The sequence below is a fragment of the Gavia stellata genome, chromosome 5, assembly GCF_030936135.1.
Source record: "Gavia stellata isolate bGavSte3 chromosome 5, bGavSte3.hap2, whole genome shotgun sequence".
Taxonomy (NCBI): domain Eukaryota; kingdom Metazoa; phylum Chordata; class Aves; order Gaviiformes; family Gaviidae; genus Gavia; species Gavia stellata.
In genome coordinates, this window is record NC_082598.1 from 637,280 (window position 1) to 652,982 (window position 15,703).

The 15,703-nt window shown below is 64.5% G+C and overlaps 1 protein-coding gene across 1 annotated transcript in view; it reads left to right on the forward strand.

The window, feature by feature from the left end:
* SIGLEC1 (sialic acid binding Ig like lectin 1) overlaps positions 1-15,703 on the forward strand; it is a 31,985-nt gene that overhangs the window by 1,051 nt on the left and 15,231 nt on the right. The window contains 2 exon segments of the mRNA XM_059817845.1: positions 14,456-14,533; positions 15,286-15,642. Of these exon segments, the coding sequence (XP_059673828.1) occupies positions 14,456-14,533; positions 15,286-15,642 (435 nt within the window).

Here is a 15,703-nt window from a genome sequence, read left to right on the forward strand (position 1 = left end):
TCCCTCGACCGTCCCCTGGGAGGGCATCAGGGGACCCTTCTCATGGTCGTGGAAAAGGGTTGGTGTGCCAGCGGTGTCTGTGATGTGCTGGTTGTCCGTCCGTCCCCCCTGCACACCTATTGATGCACACGCGCATCTATCCCTCTCCCCACTCACTACCCGCGTGCATCCCTCCTGCCTGCACGCACACACATTTATCCGCCCCTTTGCTGCCCGCTCCCTCCCCTCCTCCTCGTGCTGTAGCAGCACCTGAGTCACTGGTCCCAGTCTGGGAACTGGGAAGACCCTAGGAGGTGGCTGGATGTGTGCTGGGCTGGGAGGGAGTTGAGCAGGCAGCTCCCGCGGGCAGGAGCTGGGCAAAGTACGGAGTCAGGGCCAGTCGCCGTGGGGTACACGCGTGCACATGCGTGGGCATGTACAGGCACACACACACGCACGTGTGCACATACATGCACGCATATATTGCGTCCCAGTTCCCGCGCCGGCTGGATGGAAAAAGCCACTTTCCAGGGCATGCGGGGCAGCAGGTGCCCAGCTGTACTGGGGCTGTACTGGGGCTGTACTGGGGCTGTACCGGGGCTGTACCGGGGCTGTACTGGGGCTGTACTGGAGCTGTACTGGGGCTGTACCAGGGCTGGCAGGGGTCGAGATGACGGGCTGGGTGGCAGGAGCAGGGAGGTCTCCGTCCCCGCTGGAGCCCTGCCCGGCATCGCTGCCCCGGAGCCGGGGAAGCTTCTGGAGGGAGGGGAGGAGGAGGGGAAGAGAGGGGCGGAGGGGGCTACGCCTGTGTTTTCTTCCCTGGCGCCTCGTCAAGAGATGAGGTAGCGCTTTCCGGTAATTGAGGCAAGGCCCATGGAAATGCCTCGGTGAGACAGGAAGCCCGGGAGGAGAACGGAGAAGCGGAGCTGGGAAGGGAGTACCGGATCCTGGCCAGGACGCAAAGCCTCTGCTCTGCCAGGGGGGAAAACAAACCCGGGGCCGTGCCAGGCTGGTGCGTCCCCCATGCCGGCACCCCGTGCTGCTCCCAGCACCAGCATGGGTGCCCCCTCCCCAGGAGCCGCGGCAGCCGCCGGCCCGGCACAGCCCTGCGGGCGCGCCGGCAGCCTGTGCGCTCCTGCCCAGTTCACCCAGTTTGCTCCTCCAAAGGCCGGCAGCGTCTCCCAGAGTGAGCAAAGCAGAGAGCTGGTCCATCCTGTGCCAGGACCTGCAGCGTGAGGAGGGCCACCTTCATCATCATCATCGCCATCATCATCGTCTCCCACGGCCAGGCGTCCCTGCCTGGGGCTGGCGGTGCAAACGGGGACGAAGGAAGGTGCCGCCAACCAGACCGAGGTCAGCGCGACCTTGTCGCCAGGAGGATCCCATGGGAAAGGGGGTGCTGTCGCCCGCGGCCCCCCCTTCTCCCCGCGCGGGCACACGGGGAGCGGGGAGGGAGCACACCCAGCCTGGGAAGGGCCAGCTCGCTTCCTTCTCACAGCACGACCTGTGCTTGCAGCCGGCGGGAAGGGCTCCGGCCGAGGGCAGAGCAGCCGGCGCGGCCGTGGTGGTGACGGCCAGGCGGGGTGGGTACCAGCCCATTTGCCAATTTTCCCATTGTTGGCCGTCCCACCCATCCCCGCTGTTCCTTGCGGAGCTTCAGCCCCCTTGGGCTGTTTCGGGTCCCTCCGAGGTCCTGCCCTGGCCAGCGTTCCCCCCGCACCGTGCCCCATCTCACCGCGCTCTTGTACCGTGCTGAGGTGGCCAAGCGCTGCCCCGCGGGGGGGCTTTTCAGGTTGGCGGCCCCCACTCCAGTTTCCCACGGAAACCACGCGGAGATGGAAAGCACCGGAGCGCGGGGGCCATCTGCGGTCATTGTGCAGATGGTTTGGGACAGGCTGTCAGCGAACAGCTGTCAGCAAACAGTCCCTGCCTCAGTTTCCCCATTGTCCCCATGCCGCAGGTTTCGGGGGGGGGCTGCACTGGGCAGGGGGTGCAGAAACCTGTCTTTTACCAGTTGAGCCCAACAAAGCTGCCTGCGGCTGCCCCCCCAGACACCCCTCCCTGCCCGCCGGGGGCCAGGGACTGAGGGGCTACTGAGCGGGGCTCAGGGTGCAGGTGGGGACGAGCCGGCTCGCGGCGCCGGTGTTTTCCCGGGTGTCCAGACAGCCGCTAGCCAACGTGCCATCACCGTGCCTGCCAGGAGCCCCACAGGCCCCGGGCGTGTGGTCTCAAGGAAATGATGGGGGGCTGTGACACCCCCCAGCCGTGATCCATGCGGTCCAGCCATGACCCCCCCCCCCGGCCGTGATCCACCCGGCTCCCCGGCACGGGGCTGATGCTGGGAGAGGGGCAGCCCCACACGCAGTCTTACACACACAGACATGCTCTTGCACACAGAAACACACACACAAAGCGAACCACAGCCATGCGCAGCCCCGCACAACCGCCCTTTCCTGCCGAACACGCCTTGCACACGCACACGCATGCGCACCCGTGCACCCGACTTCCCCAGGAAACCACGGCGGCACGCAGCGCCTTCGTGGTGCTCACCAGACCTTTCATCTTGCCCCGGTCCGGCATTGTCCCCCAGCCCGTGGCCATGCCAGCTTCCTTCCCGGTCTCTCCCCTTCCCCTGCCGGCCCCGGCCACCGGCACAGCCGAGGCCAAACACCCAGTGGGGTCCCGCCTGCCGCCCCAGCCGGACCCCCGGGGTCCTCGTCCCAGCCCTGGGGTCCCTGCCACGGTGGAGGAGGAGGAGGAGGAGGATGCATGGGGAGCCAGCGCTGGAGCCAGCCGATGCGGGGCTGCGGGTGTGCGCGCGGTGGTGCGTTACGGCTGCACGCCGCCTGTCCCAGCCTCGAGCCCCCGCCGGCCGGGCGTCTGGAAAGCATTAGCCAGCCGGGATGGTGTGTTAGCCGCTAACGAGGAGAGGACGTGAGTGCTGCTCTGGGTGTGGAGGCACGCGGAGAAGAGTCAGCGCTGCGCTCCCCCCAGCTCCCCACGGCTCTCGCCACCAGTCAGCCAATATTTCCTGAACTGGGTCAGCTGGAGTTCTCCGGGAAAGGAAAATAAACCCGGCGAGAGGACCCGAATGGGGGGGCACAGGGCTGGGGGAGGACCTGCACAGCAGCTCTGCCTTGGGGACCTCTGCATCGTCCCAGCCGGGGGGGGTCAGGACTCCTGGGTCCCCTCCTGGTGCCCAGCTGTGCCCAGCTGTGCCCTCGCCTCCGCCTCCATCCCTCTCTAGTGATGGTCCCCATCTAGGTGGTCCTAATTTGCTGGTAAAGCCATCACGGGGCTGTGCACTCGGGGCTGCCTGTCCCCTGGTCTCTGTGCTCGGCCCCCAGGGACCCCCATCCGAGACCGCCTTCCCTCCATGGGCACCGGGAGCCAGTGGCCACAGGCACGTGGGGAGGAAGGAGCCGGCACGACTGCCGGACAGGGAGGCTGCAGCGGGGAGCTGCTCTTTCCCTGGGATTTTTGCCGTCCCTTGGGGATCTGGGGGCTTAAACCCAGAAAAATCCTGTCACGCAGTTGTGTGCGTGGGGGAAAAGTTTCTCCCTCTTCATCTCCAGGACCTGCGCAGAGCCCCATCATGGCATTGCCCCGCTGCGGCATCGCCCCTCCACGGCATCGTCCCTCCACGGCATCACCCCTCCATGGCATCACCCCTCCACGGCATCGTCCCTCCACGGCATCACCCCTCCATGGCATCACCCCTCCACGGCATCACCCCTCCATGGCATCGTCCTTCCATGGCATCGCCTCTCCATGGCATCACCCCTCCATGGCATCTCCCCTCCACGGCATTGCCCCTCGATGGCATCGTCCTTCCATGGCATCACCCCTCCATGGCATCATCCCTCCACGGCATCGTCCCTCCATGGCATCTCCCCTCCACAGCATTGTCCCTCCACAGCATTGTCCCTCCATGGCATCGTCCCTCCAGGGCATCACCCGTGCCGAGCCTGCCTGGCCGCTGCCCGGGTTTCCCAGCTCTCCAACGTCCTGGGGGAGACCCCGTCCCCCACTAACCCACTCTCCGAGTGGGTGCCGTGCCGTGCCCCACGGCAAGGCTGGAAACCTGGGCAGAGCTGATGACTGGGGCCGGGGCCAGCAGACTGGTGTCAGGAGGGGCTGCTCCTGCCGCCGCTGCTCAGCCCAGCCCTGGCCTCTCCCTGGAGCACCCATGGGTGCTGCTGAGGTTGCCCCCGGTGGTCTCCTGCCTCTCCCACCCTCTGCCTGGGGTGGGCAGGGCACAGCTGGGGCAGACCGAGGGCACCCCACACTCGTGGCTCCTTTTAAGCCACGGGTGAGGCCAGAGGGATTTGGGATGCTCTGAATTCCCAGGACCCCTTGTCCTGGCCCTGCTCAGCACAGACCCGGCAGCCCTGGCAGCGCGGTGGGAAGCGGGGGGGTCCCGTGGGCCTCCAGCTCCCGAGGCTGATGTTTCAGGTCCTGATAACCGTGAGCGGTGAAAAAAGAATGAGCAAAATGCGAAATGATGTAGCAAAGTGGCTGCAGCCAGGAACAAGGGAGCTGAGCGGCGTAGGAAGGATCTTTAGCCTCTTCCCCGCAATCTCGGCCGCTGTTAGTAATGCGATGCAGGCGAGAGCCATGTCGGGGACATCGTCTTGACAGCGCCTGTCCCTGAGCGCTTTTTAACGCATCCTTCACTTCAGGCTCAGCGTCCTGCCCCATGCGCGGCGGGAGGGATGGCCGGGAGTGGGTCGGGAACGTCTCGTACCCCCACAGCAGCCGAGCGTGGTACTGCTGGTTTGGCTTCAAGCGCTGGGGCTGGAGAGGGCTTTGCGGGGGGGGGAAAGGTGCCTGGAAGGGGGATCCCTGTCTCCCAGGCTGCGGAGGCCCTGGGCACCCTTCATGGGAAAACTGTGTCGTGGGAGGATGCCTTAAAAATTTCCCGTGACACTGCTTTCTCTCAACTCCCCCTGCAAGCATTCGGATTTTTCAAGCTGATGTTTTACTGCCAGCAGTTTTGGCAGAAACTGCCTTTTCCCCGCCAGAAAACTGAAGAGAAACCCCAAATCAGACTATTTCCATCCAAAGCTGCTGCTGTTTTTCTTCACAAAACCTCTCGTGAACGGCAAAGCCGTTTCTTGCCCCGCGGCAGCCCTCTCAGCAGGCACCGCTCCGTCCCTCGTCCACCGGCGTCACCGGCAGCAGGATCTCCGGGTACCGAGGGGCTCGCTCCGCAAAGCCCGAGCAGCTCCTGGGGGTCCGGGTGGGTGGTGAGGGGATGGGAGGGAGGGCCATGGCCACAGCCCTGGGGGATACAGGTCCCACTTGCTCCCTGGACAGCCGTGGCAGGGCCGGCTTGTCCTGGGATTGTTCGTGCCAGGGGTGCCAGGCTTCCTCTGGGCGTGAGAAGGTGGCCACAGCACATGGGAATGGCTGCCTGCGGCTGGAGGAGTTGGAGACGGAGGGTTTGATCCCTGTCCTCACGGCTGGCTCTGCCCGGTGCTGGTCTCTGTGTATTTTGCGGAGCTGCCAGCAAAAGACATGGAGCTGCCCTGGCCCAGTGCCTGGGAAGGCAAAAGCAACCTCAGGATCCCGGCTGGGATGGGGCGAGGGTAGCCCGGCACCTCCGAGGCTTTATGCCGCGCGTCCCCTGACCTGGGGGCTGCTCGAGCGGTCTGAACGAGGGAGGGGAGGCAAGAAGTGAGCTGGACCTTGGCTGCCCATCGTAGGAGGCTGCAACGGTGTTGGCACAGTCTGCTTTCTCCCCGTGCAGCTGATGGCCCCCCGGGATTGTCCCTGGGGGCTTGAAAAGCAGCTTCTGCCTCCGCGGAGGAGCTCTGCAGCGTGTCCTCAGCCCGGCGCTGCAGCGAAGGGGTGCTGGGGGGTCCCTCTCCCCATCACCAGCCCTGCGTGCGCATGCGTGCGCAAACCCCGCAGCGAGGGGTGGCTGTGGGTTAGTTGGGACCTCCGCGTGCCGGAGCTGGGCGAGGGCGGTGGCGTTTCCTTTGCGCACAGCCAGCACCCCCCCCGGGTCCCATCCAGCCCCCGGGGTTGGAGGAGCCAGGTCCTGCCCGTGGGGACGCAGCGAGGCCACAGCCGACCCCAGACCTCAGAGCACGAAGATGCCAAGTCCCTTTGTTGGGACCTGCTGGGGTATCCAGAAGCTCCAGCATGTCCCTGGGAGCGGCGCCCGGGCCAGGATGCCCTGGGAGCATCCCAGCATCCCGGCTGCCTGTGGAGCAGTGCTGGCAGGAGCTTGGCCGCTGAGCCGGTCTCTGCCCACGCCGCTGTCGGCAGGGACGGAGCATCGGCCCAAGTCAGGACGGGGCTGTCGTGGCTTCAGACCTGGGGGTCTTCGGTCCCTCAGGGAGAGGGGAGCACATAGGCGCTGTGCTGGGGAAAAGCAAACCCTCAGGTTTAGACTGAGCTGGGCTTTGGGTCCGGTCCCGCCAGGACCTCTCGGGTGGGCTGCAGCAGTGGCTGGGGTGGGAGCGATGCTGCAGGTAACGTGCAGCCCCCAGGGCGTCCCTCACCCGGCCTCGGGGCTGCGGCGGCTCGTGGGCCATCTCGCCGGCACAGCCTGGGCTGGCTCCACCACTGCCCGCCAGCAGCGGGGACGAGCGACGGCTGCGGGTGCAGCTCCCTGGCAGCGCAGCACGAGCATTGCCATGTCATATCACATTACATTGTACTTTATTGCTCATTGTGTCACAGGAATAATTTAAGTCGCTTTTCTCATCTGGGACTGCAGAAAACACTGTCTGGCTCTTGAACTAATGAAGCGTCTGGGATCAGTGACTCGAAATGCTTAAAACACTTCAGTCCAGCGTTTCCTAAATTTAAAAGTCAGATTTGTGCATTTGAAATTGATTTTTCACTTGAAAGCTTACTTTGCGTCTACATATGTGAATGTTAAAATCTCCTGGAGATGTTGAATCCAACCCAAAACATTTCCTTTGAGTCAGGCAACAGCTCAGCCTGAAACTTCTGCTCTCACAAGCACAGAAACCAGCAGTACCCTCCAGGGCCGCCCCGAGCCAGGGCTTTGTATTTTAGCTGGACGCTTGCGCACACCCGCACTTAACAGGGGCCGTGCGGGCGACGCTCTGCCCGTAGGCACGAGCAAAGGTTTGAACCTGCAGCACAACCCCGGTCCTCAGCCCCGCAGCATCCCCTCGCCCCGGCAGCTCTCTCCGGCCCTTCCTGCGCTGCCCCTCCTGCTGCTGCCCCCCACCACTGCCTGAGCCCCACGGCCCCTCATCCCCAGCTCTGCACCCCACCAGCAGCCCCCATCCCATGCCATCCAATACCATGCCATGCCATGCCATGCCATCCCATTGCATCCTATCCCATCCCATTGCATCCTATCCCATTGCATCCTATCCCATCCCATCGCATCCCATCCCATCCCATCCCATCCCATCCCATCCCAGGGGCCCCTGAACCAGCCCCCTGAATGAGGGCTCGTCCCCCCTCCGCGCTCCCTCCTCTCTTCCCACGCTGTTGGGGTGACGACAAGCCACCCCAGATATGGGGCGGGGGGGGGAATCAGTGGGGCTGGGGCATCCTCCGGGACGGGCTGCCGTGCCGTGGACCCCCTTACCAGCTCGCACCGCCCCCCCTTCTGCAGTCCCCCCCTGCCCCAGCAGTTCTGCAGAGCGCAGCCCACGGCCAGAGCCGGGGGGAGCCCGGGGGGAGCCCCGGCTCACCGGGGGCCTCACACCTACCCCACTGCCAAAGAAAATATTTACCCAGTGCTGAAATGAGCTGGGCCGGGTTCCCAGGGCTGGGTGACCCTTGGTGGCCCGCCAGCGCTGGGGACGGGGCGGGGGGGCGGTGGGAAGCCAGTTCTCGCTGCAAGCCTGAACCGGCGCTGGGGGGCTGGAGGGGAAGAGTTAAATACCTGCCAGCCCCCTCGGCACCCCCAGCACATTCCAGATAGAGGGGATCCATATGTGCCTGCCTCTGCGGGTGCCTCGACGCTGGGCTGGGGGGCTGCGGGGTGTGGGATGGGGTGTCTGTGCTCAGTGCAATGCAGGGGGGCTTGGAGAGGTGGGGGGTGCACGCCCGGAGCACCATGCAGGAGGTCCCCAACATCTGTCTGACTCCAAGCAAGGGGACAGGGGCCCGGGGCTGCCCCACTGGCCGCAGAGAGCCCCTCTCCCCCCAGCCTGGCACTCGGCCCCCCGGGAGCCCCCCCAGCCGGGACAGCGCTGCGCTGGCCCCCGCACTTCCCGGTCTTCCCTCCCAAAGAAAAATAGTCTCTGTTGACTCAGGTGCCAGCGCTGAGCGCAGCGACGCTGGGACTTGGCCACGGTTTTATAGCCTGTCTCCCAGTGGCGCGGCTATTTATTTTATTTGTCCTTTTCTTTCAGCCTTTCACCCCAGGAAGGTTAAGGTGAGGCTTCGGGGGGGCTCCAGGGAGATTCAGCCCCATCCTCCAGCACCATCTCCTCTCCTGCCTGCTTCCTCCAGCTTCCAGCCACGTCCCGCCGACAGAAAGCCAGAAGGCAAATTTTGTAGGGGGGAAGCAGGGTTTTGCCCCCGTTCCCTCTGCCGAGCTGGCTTTGGGGGTGCCCTCAGCCAGCGGGGACCGCGGGGAGCGGGGGGGCCCCCGGGATGGGCGCCTGGCACATCCCTGCCAGCCAGAGTGGTAGGGCTGATTTACGCTCGCTCTTCCCATCGATGTTCTCCTCTCCTCTCCCTCCTGACAGCCCACACCCCAAATTCCTAGGATGCTCCCAGGCAGCCCCTTATCACGCTGGTATGCCGGCCAGCCCACATTCCTGCTGGGAGAGGAGCGAGGTGCCTCCCACTGACCTTCCCACAGCTCCCCTCGGTTTTTGCTGAGTCCTGGCCCCCATCCCTCCACCAGCCCTGGAAAGCGCAGCCGGACACGCTGTGCGCTCAGAGCCTCGCCAGCAGACGTCACGGGAAAACCCCACGGGGCAAAGCGGGGAGAGCTTTACCCCCAAGAAGATGCTTGTCCCAGGCTGCAGCCAGAGCCACCCCTCCCTCCCTGGGCACAGGGCACGGGTTTCGTTGGCACACTGCACACTTTCACTGATTTCCCTGATTTTCTTCATTTCTTTCGACTTCCCCAGAAGGTTCCCCTTTGCAGATGGCCACCACCCCGGGGGAATGTGTCTCGGGACCTGGAAAGAGGAACTGGATGGGGCTCTGCCCTGGATGCTGCCGCTGCCCACACGAAGGCTGCGGAGGGCAGGCAGCCTCCACGTGCCTGGCACCCTGCGAGCGGCTGATCCAGCGGCGACGGCAAGCTCTGCTGCTGCCCATGTCATTGATTTGGGGAAGCCCGTGGGTCCCTGCGGCTTGGCTGGCCGGGGGGCAGGCGGGGTGCAAGCTGCGAGCAGGGTGGGGATGCTGAGCGGGCACGGGAACCTCTGCCAACGCCTCGTTTCAGATGCGTCTGCCGAACTCCTGGGCTTCTGCAGGGCTTGGGGAGCTGGGGGCAAGGGGGGCTGTTGGCCCTGAGGACATGCCCACGGCGTGGGACGAAGCTCCGCGGGGGCTAACCCAGCCTGGGTGTCCTGGAGATGGGTGCAGGTTTCCAGTGGTTCTGTGAAAGGGACTCGACAGGACCCATCGTCTCGGGCGCTGGCAAGCCTGGGCTGGGTCTGTCCGCCGCGCCGGAGGAGAGCTCCCCGGCTCTGCTCGCAAGCCCACCCTGACTCCATCCTTCCCGAGACCCCCGGGGGTGCAGCCCACTCCGTCCTGGCAGGAGCAGGCTCCGCTCGGGCAGAGCTTGCGGCGTTGTGGAAGTGGTCCGGTTGCTCTAGCCCAGACCTTGCACCTTTGGGCTGACGCTGCTGCCCGCCACGGGGACACGTTTTTCACCAGGGCTGCAGAGAGGGTCCCTGGAGAGCGAAGGGTGACATCCAGGCCCGGCAGCACCCAAATCTCGAGTGGGGACGGCAGCACCCAGCACCGTGCTGTGCAAGGGCACAGCGGAGATGGCGTCTGCTCCAGCAAAAGCGGTGCAGCGGGACCAAAAGGGAAGCGGAGGCTCAGGAAGCTGATGCAGAACAAGGGCCAGAGCTGGGTCGAGCCGCCTCAGGCTTTCCTGGCTCGGGGCCAGATGGCCGCTCTGGCCCTCCGCAGAAGCCCTGGCACCAGCCAAGCTGAGCCCAGATGCCATATGGCCGCATTTCCCCAAGTCAGGGTTTCTTCGCTCGGTGCTGCGTCAGGAAACGCAGCTCAGCTCCTTCCCGAACCGAGCTGGCAACGCGCGGAGCCCCGTCCGCGGGGGGTGTAGGCTTGGCACAGCCTCCCTGCACCGGCAGCTCGGCTCCGTGCCCACCGGCGGGGTCTGGGACCAGTTTTCCATCAGTGCTGTTTGGCAGCGGGCGGCACAGCCCGAGGGGCTCTGCGGGGCTGCAGGCAGCTGCCGCTCCTGCCCTGCTAGCTCAGCACCCGACCCAGCTGAGCCAAGCCTGGCATGGGGCGGCTGCCGAGGGGAGGGCAGGGCGCTGCCCAGCGGCACGAGGTCCCGGAGGCAGTTTCCCACACTCCCAGTCCATGTACACAAGGTCGAGCGTTGACCCCGAGCCATCAAATTCGAGTGCCGGCTTTACCCAGTGCACAGACGGGCTTGTGCCATGGCGCCGGGTCGCTTTAGGTACAGGCGCTCACGGCAGAGGCTGAATCTGCCCCAAATCAGCCAAAAACCAGCTCAGCCCCTGCTTGAAGGACACGCTGCAGCGCCAGGTCTGGGACAGCCACGCTGCCGGGGCGGTTTGCTCCCGCTTGCTCCTTGTGCGGGTTCCCCCAGGCTCCTCCTGAAAACCCAAGCGGATGGTGCCCCGACCTCAGTGCAGACCCCCTGGGCTTGGCCAGGCGGCCCCAGCAGCCTCTGCATCGCCCCCGTGTCTTGGCACGGCCTCGGTGCCGAGCTGGGAACCCCCTTCGGGAGGGCTGGCGGGGTCCTCTCCTCGCTCTGGTCATGCTGCAGCGAAAATAGTCTCCGGTGATGGGTTGCCCCAGGGAGGACTCAGGCAGACGGCACGCCGGCTGCAGCGGCATCGCTGTCCCCTGCACCGGCAGCGTGGGCTCTCCCCGCTGCGGGCTCAGCAGCCCTGGGTGGGGGGATGCCAGCAGCGCCCTAAACCCAGAGACCCTTTGGGTGTGCTGGGTGGGTGGGTGCCCCCGGGGCTGGGGTATCGCCCTGCTCTGGCTCTGGCACAGCACAGGGCCAAGGATGCCCCGAGGGGCTCTGGGGGTGCCAGGCGAGCGATGCTGCTTGGGCTGCAGTGGGGCAAAGAAAACGCAGCCTCCCAATGCCCCTCCTGGTCTGGGGTGCTGCAAAATCCTCCTGTGGGGACCACCACGGCTCCTGCCCCAAAACAGCCCCGAATCAGTGTAAGGCAAGAAATAGCTGACGACGTCAGCCACTTCCCACATGTAGCGGCAGGGACAAACCCCTCAACGGGGAAGTGATGTGGTTTTGGGCTCCTCACCCCCTGCACCAGATAAATAGCTCTCCCCGAGGCGGCGAGGGGCAGGCGCCGTCCACGGGCATTGCGGCTCAGGACCCCACACAGGCACAGGCGCTTCCAGGTAATGCCGCTGCTCCCTGCGGAGTGCTGGCGGAGGTGCTGGATGGGGACACCCGGGGCAGAGGCTGGCCCTGGGGTTCATCCCGTGGGGCTGGGACGAGGTGCCCGCGTGATGCTGTACCGGCGTGGCATGGACTGCTCACGGGCACCTCGCTGCGGGGTGGATGGCTGCGGAGGTGAAGGCAGCCGGCGGCGAGAGCATCTCTGTGGGGTTGAGCCTCGTCTGTCTTCTGCTGGGGCCAGGGAAGTTGCCGAGACACCACCAGCCCTGGGCTCCAGGCTCGGGGCTGGATCCGGAGCCAGGGACGCACCCGACCTGCACCCCTCAGCGGGGGCTTGCTGCAAGTCCTTGGGCGGCAGAGATCGGCCAAGCCACGACGGCAGCAGCAAGAGGGTGGTGCGGGACCGCGCAGCCCCCCAGCCCGCGTGGAGGGTGCTCTCCCGGTCTCTGGGACCGGGGCAGGATCAGTGCCAGGGTGGTGCAGAGCAGGCAGTGGTGGAGCAGGGCTGGGGTATGGGGCTGCCCCCTTCCCTGCTGCCGTGCAGGCGGAGGGACGGGCCAGGCAGCGGGGAGGTGGGCTCCCCGGCCCCGAGGAGCCGTGTGTAGGTGGGAGCACTGGGGGACAAGAGCAGGGACCTCCCTTCCGCCCCTCGTCCCTGGGGCGACGCTGCCGACCGCCCCATGGTCCCCACCTCGGTTGCTCTGTCTGCACTGGGACATGGTGGAGGCTGAAGGGACCAACACCAGACGCGTCCCCTCTTCGTGCTCAGCCCCAGCTGCTGCATTTCTATGGCAATAGGTGATTTTCGCCAAAGCTTGAGGAGGTGAGAGATCTCCCTTGCACTTGCCAGCGCGCACAGGAGCCCTCGCGGGGATTCTGCTGGCTGTCCCGCAGCGGGGCCGGTGGCAGCTCAGGCTAAGAGTGACCGTGGGTGCAGAGGAGACCGTTACAGGGTCCCTCACTGGGTAATCGCCTCTTTCCGCCTGTTTTCCAGTGCGTGACATGGAAATATTCTTGCCTAGTCGGTATTAGGTGATAATGCATAACATGCTCTGCTCTGGCGTGTGCAATGTGCCTGGCCCAGACCGCCGCCGCGTTCTGCACGTGCACACACACACCGAGGCTATTACAAATGTTCTTGTCGAGAAATCTTTACAAATGTTTTAATTTTATTAAGCTAACAAGCACCAGGGCCCCACCACGGGCTGCCGTGGCCCCCAGCCGCAGCACGGGGTGGGTGGGAACTGGGGTCCCCATCCCGCGCGGAGGGTCCCCTCACGGCCACGCCGCCCAGAAACCGAAACCGGGAGAAATGTGGCAGAAGAAATGAAACTTGGTGTCGGCGCGAGCGGGGAGCTGGGGAGCGGACCCCGGCGCTGAGCCGGCGCTTCCTTCCTCCTTTGCCCCGAGCCCAGCGGCCCCCACGGATCCCACGGCTATTTCTGGCCCCTGCGCGGTCCCCGGCTCCCCCGGACCCTGGGCAGCCCTCCAGCCCCGCAGTGCCGGGGGGGCCGGGGCGGTGGGACCCCCTCACAGGGTGCTGGCAGGGCTATTTCATTTGCTTTGGGTGCTTCAGTTTGGCCAGGAAAAATCCCAGGCAAAATCAAAGCTCTCACAAGTGCTTTGGAGTCTGAAATACCTCCCTAAACCAAATTAGCAGCAAGCGAATTCAAAGCGTATGTTGGAAAAAAAGGTGGTAGCAAAGGAGCAAATCATCGGAGGAGGAAAAGGCTGGCTCAGGGGGTAAAGAGCTGCCTCGTTCAATACGGAAACATTGCTGAGTTGTTTGATAAAGCTCTAAACTGAAAGCAATCAATTAATTGATTTCCATGATAATGAAAAAATTTCAGAAAAAAAAATCTGGCTTATCACAGGAAAAATTTTTTTAAATTTAAAAATAATTTCATCAGTTTGCTTAGGTCTAGGGCTGCAAAAAGCCATTAAACCTACTAAAACTTGATAAATCCCTAGTTAAAACCTTCCCGCCTGAACGTACGACGCCAAAAAGCCGAGGCACACCCCGGCGAGGGCATGGGCTGTGCCACGCTCGGGGCCGTGGCCGCGCTCCTCCTCCCCGCAGCTGATCTTACTGAAATCAACACTGCGGAGTCCAAAAATCTGTGTCCCACTTCCAGGGTCTGACCCTCAGCCCTCCGCAGCCCGCGGTTCGGTTGCTCCCGCGGGGTGCCGGCACCTTTGCGTCTCCGGCGTTTTGGCAGCCGGGATGCCGTGCGCCCCGCGGAGCTGCTATGTCGGGACAGCTTTAACATGAGCCCGACTGTGTCCCTCTGTCCTCCGTCCCCACGTCTGTGCCTTCCCGCAGACACTCAGACCCTCCGGAGCTCGGCTGGCAGCCGTGAGTAGGTCGCTGGGATTTCTGCCTTCACGGGGATTTCCCCGAGAGTGCTTCTTTAGAGGGATCTCTCCTCTTAATTTCAGGTACCTGCTTGCTTGCTTTTGCCCTCATTTTTATTTTCAACCCAGACTCCCATAACCGGCGTTTGCCCAACCCCATCCTGCGCCGTACGCATTTTCCGTCTCCATACTATATTATTCTTCATTTACTCCCTGCGTCGCACGGAATAAGCTCCGTAAACCTCGTCGCCTCACTGCAAAACCCGGACTAGCTCCTTAGACTCCCATGAGAGTTCAGCGAGGTCGGGACTCCCCCTCACCTCCCTCTCCCCCGCCGGTGCCGCTGCTCTCCGTTGGAGACCGCGGTGCTGCTGCCGACAGCACTGTCCATCCAGAGCGATGCCGGTGTTGCTGCAAGCAGGATTGATCCTGCATGGATCAATAATGTGTTGACATACGTGTTTCAACGCCTTTGGCCACCTCTTCTTGTTGTCAGGGTCCCCTCCGCCCAACGCCGACCACGAAGACCCTCGCGGTGTGACCCTGCCCTGCCTCCGTCCCCAGGGACCCCCAGCAGTGCCCGGGGTGCTGCCATGTGCCTGCCCCCGTGGCTCGTCCTCCTGGCCGGCCTCGTCCCACCAGGTACGGTGCCACCAAGAGACCTGCTGCATCCTGCCCCGCCAGCACGGTCCAGTGCCCTGCAGAGGCTGGTTGCCCGGATTTACACCGGGAGGGGTGGGAGAGGGAGCGCTGACGCCCTGGCTCTGCCGGGAGCTGTGCACGATGCCCGAGGGACAGGCAGGACAGGCGCTGGGGACACCAAGGCTGGTCCTCGCTCTCCCGCAGGTCATGGCACAGCAGATGCCGGCACGTGCCGCATCGTGCCACATCCCGCATGGCAGCTGTGCCCGTGCCCGCTCCCCGACGGGCAGGCGTGTGGTGCCCATTGCCAGGCGTGGGGCTGGGCTCCGGGATGGGGTGGGCATGGGGTTGCAGGGGGACAGCCAGGGCGTGAGAGAAGGGAGCGGGAGGGGCAAGGAAATAAACTCTTGGAGGGCCAGGAGGGCAAATTTTCCCCTTTTTGCTACTTATTTAGACCTTTGCTTTTCAAATCCGGCTGGTGCCGTGCGCTGTCCGAAAGCACCACCCACAGATCCAGCTTTTCCCCATCATCTCCCCCTTTTCCACCTAAAAATTTTCTCCTGGGGGGTTTTGTCTCATACCCCCGTTCTTCTCTCCCACCTCTCCCCCCCGAGCCCCTCCCTGCCCACCACACCCCCCCGCCTGTTCAGGCAGCTCAGGAAAGGTGATGCGGCCCCGGTGGGTCCCAGGAGGGGAGCAGCGGGCTGCAGCCCCCGGCATAGCTCACCCCCTGACCCCCCCCTCCAACACAGCCCTCGGCTCGTGGGGGGTCACGTACCCCGAGTCCCTGAAGGGCATCAGCGGCTCCTGCGTGGTGGTTCCCTGCACCCTGAGCTATCCCGACGGTGTGGCGGCTGGCGACGGCATCGTGGCCATCTGGTACAAGGATTATGATGCCCAGAAGACGCTGGTGTACCACTCGGCAGCCCAGGAGGTGGACGCTCGCTTCAGGGGCCGTGCCCAGCTCCTGGGGGACCCCGCTGCCCGCAACTGCACCCTGCTGCTGCAGGGGGTGACGCCGGAGGACAGCGGACCCTACAGGTTCCGCTTCGAGATCATCAACGGTGACCGGTGGTCAGCGGCGCGGGATGTGGTGCTGAGCGTTTCGGGTGGGTACGGTGCCGAGATCCCCCCCCTGCTCCCAGACCCCTGCCTGCCCACCCCATACGG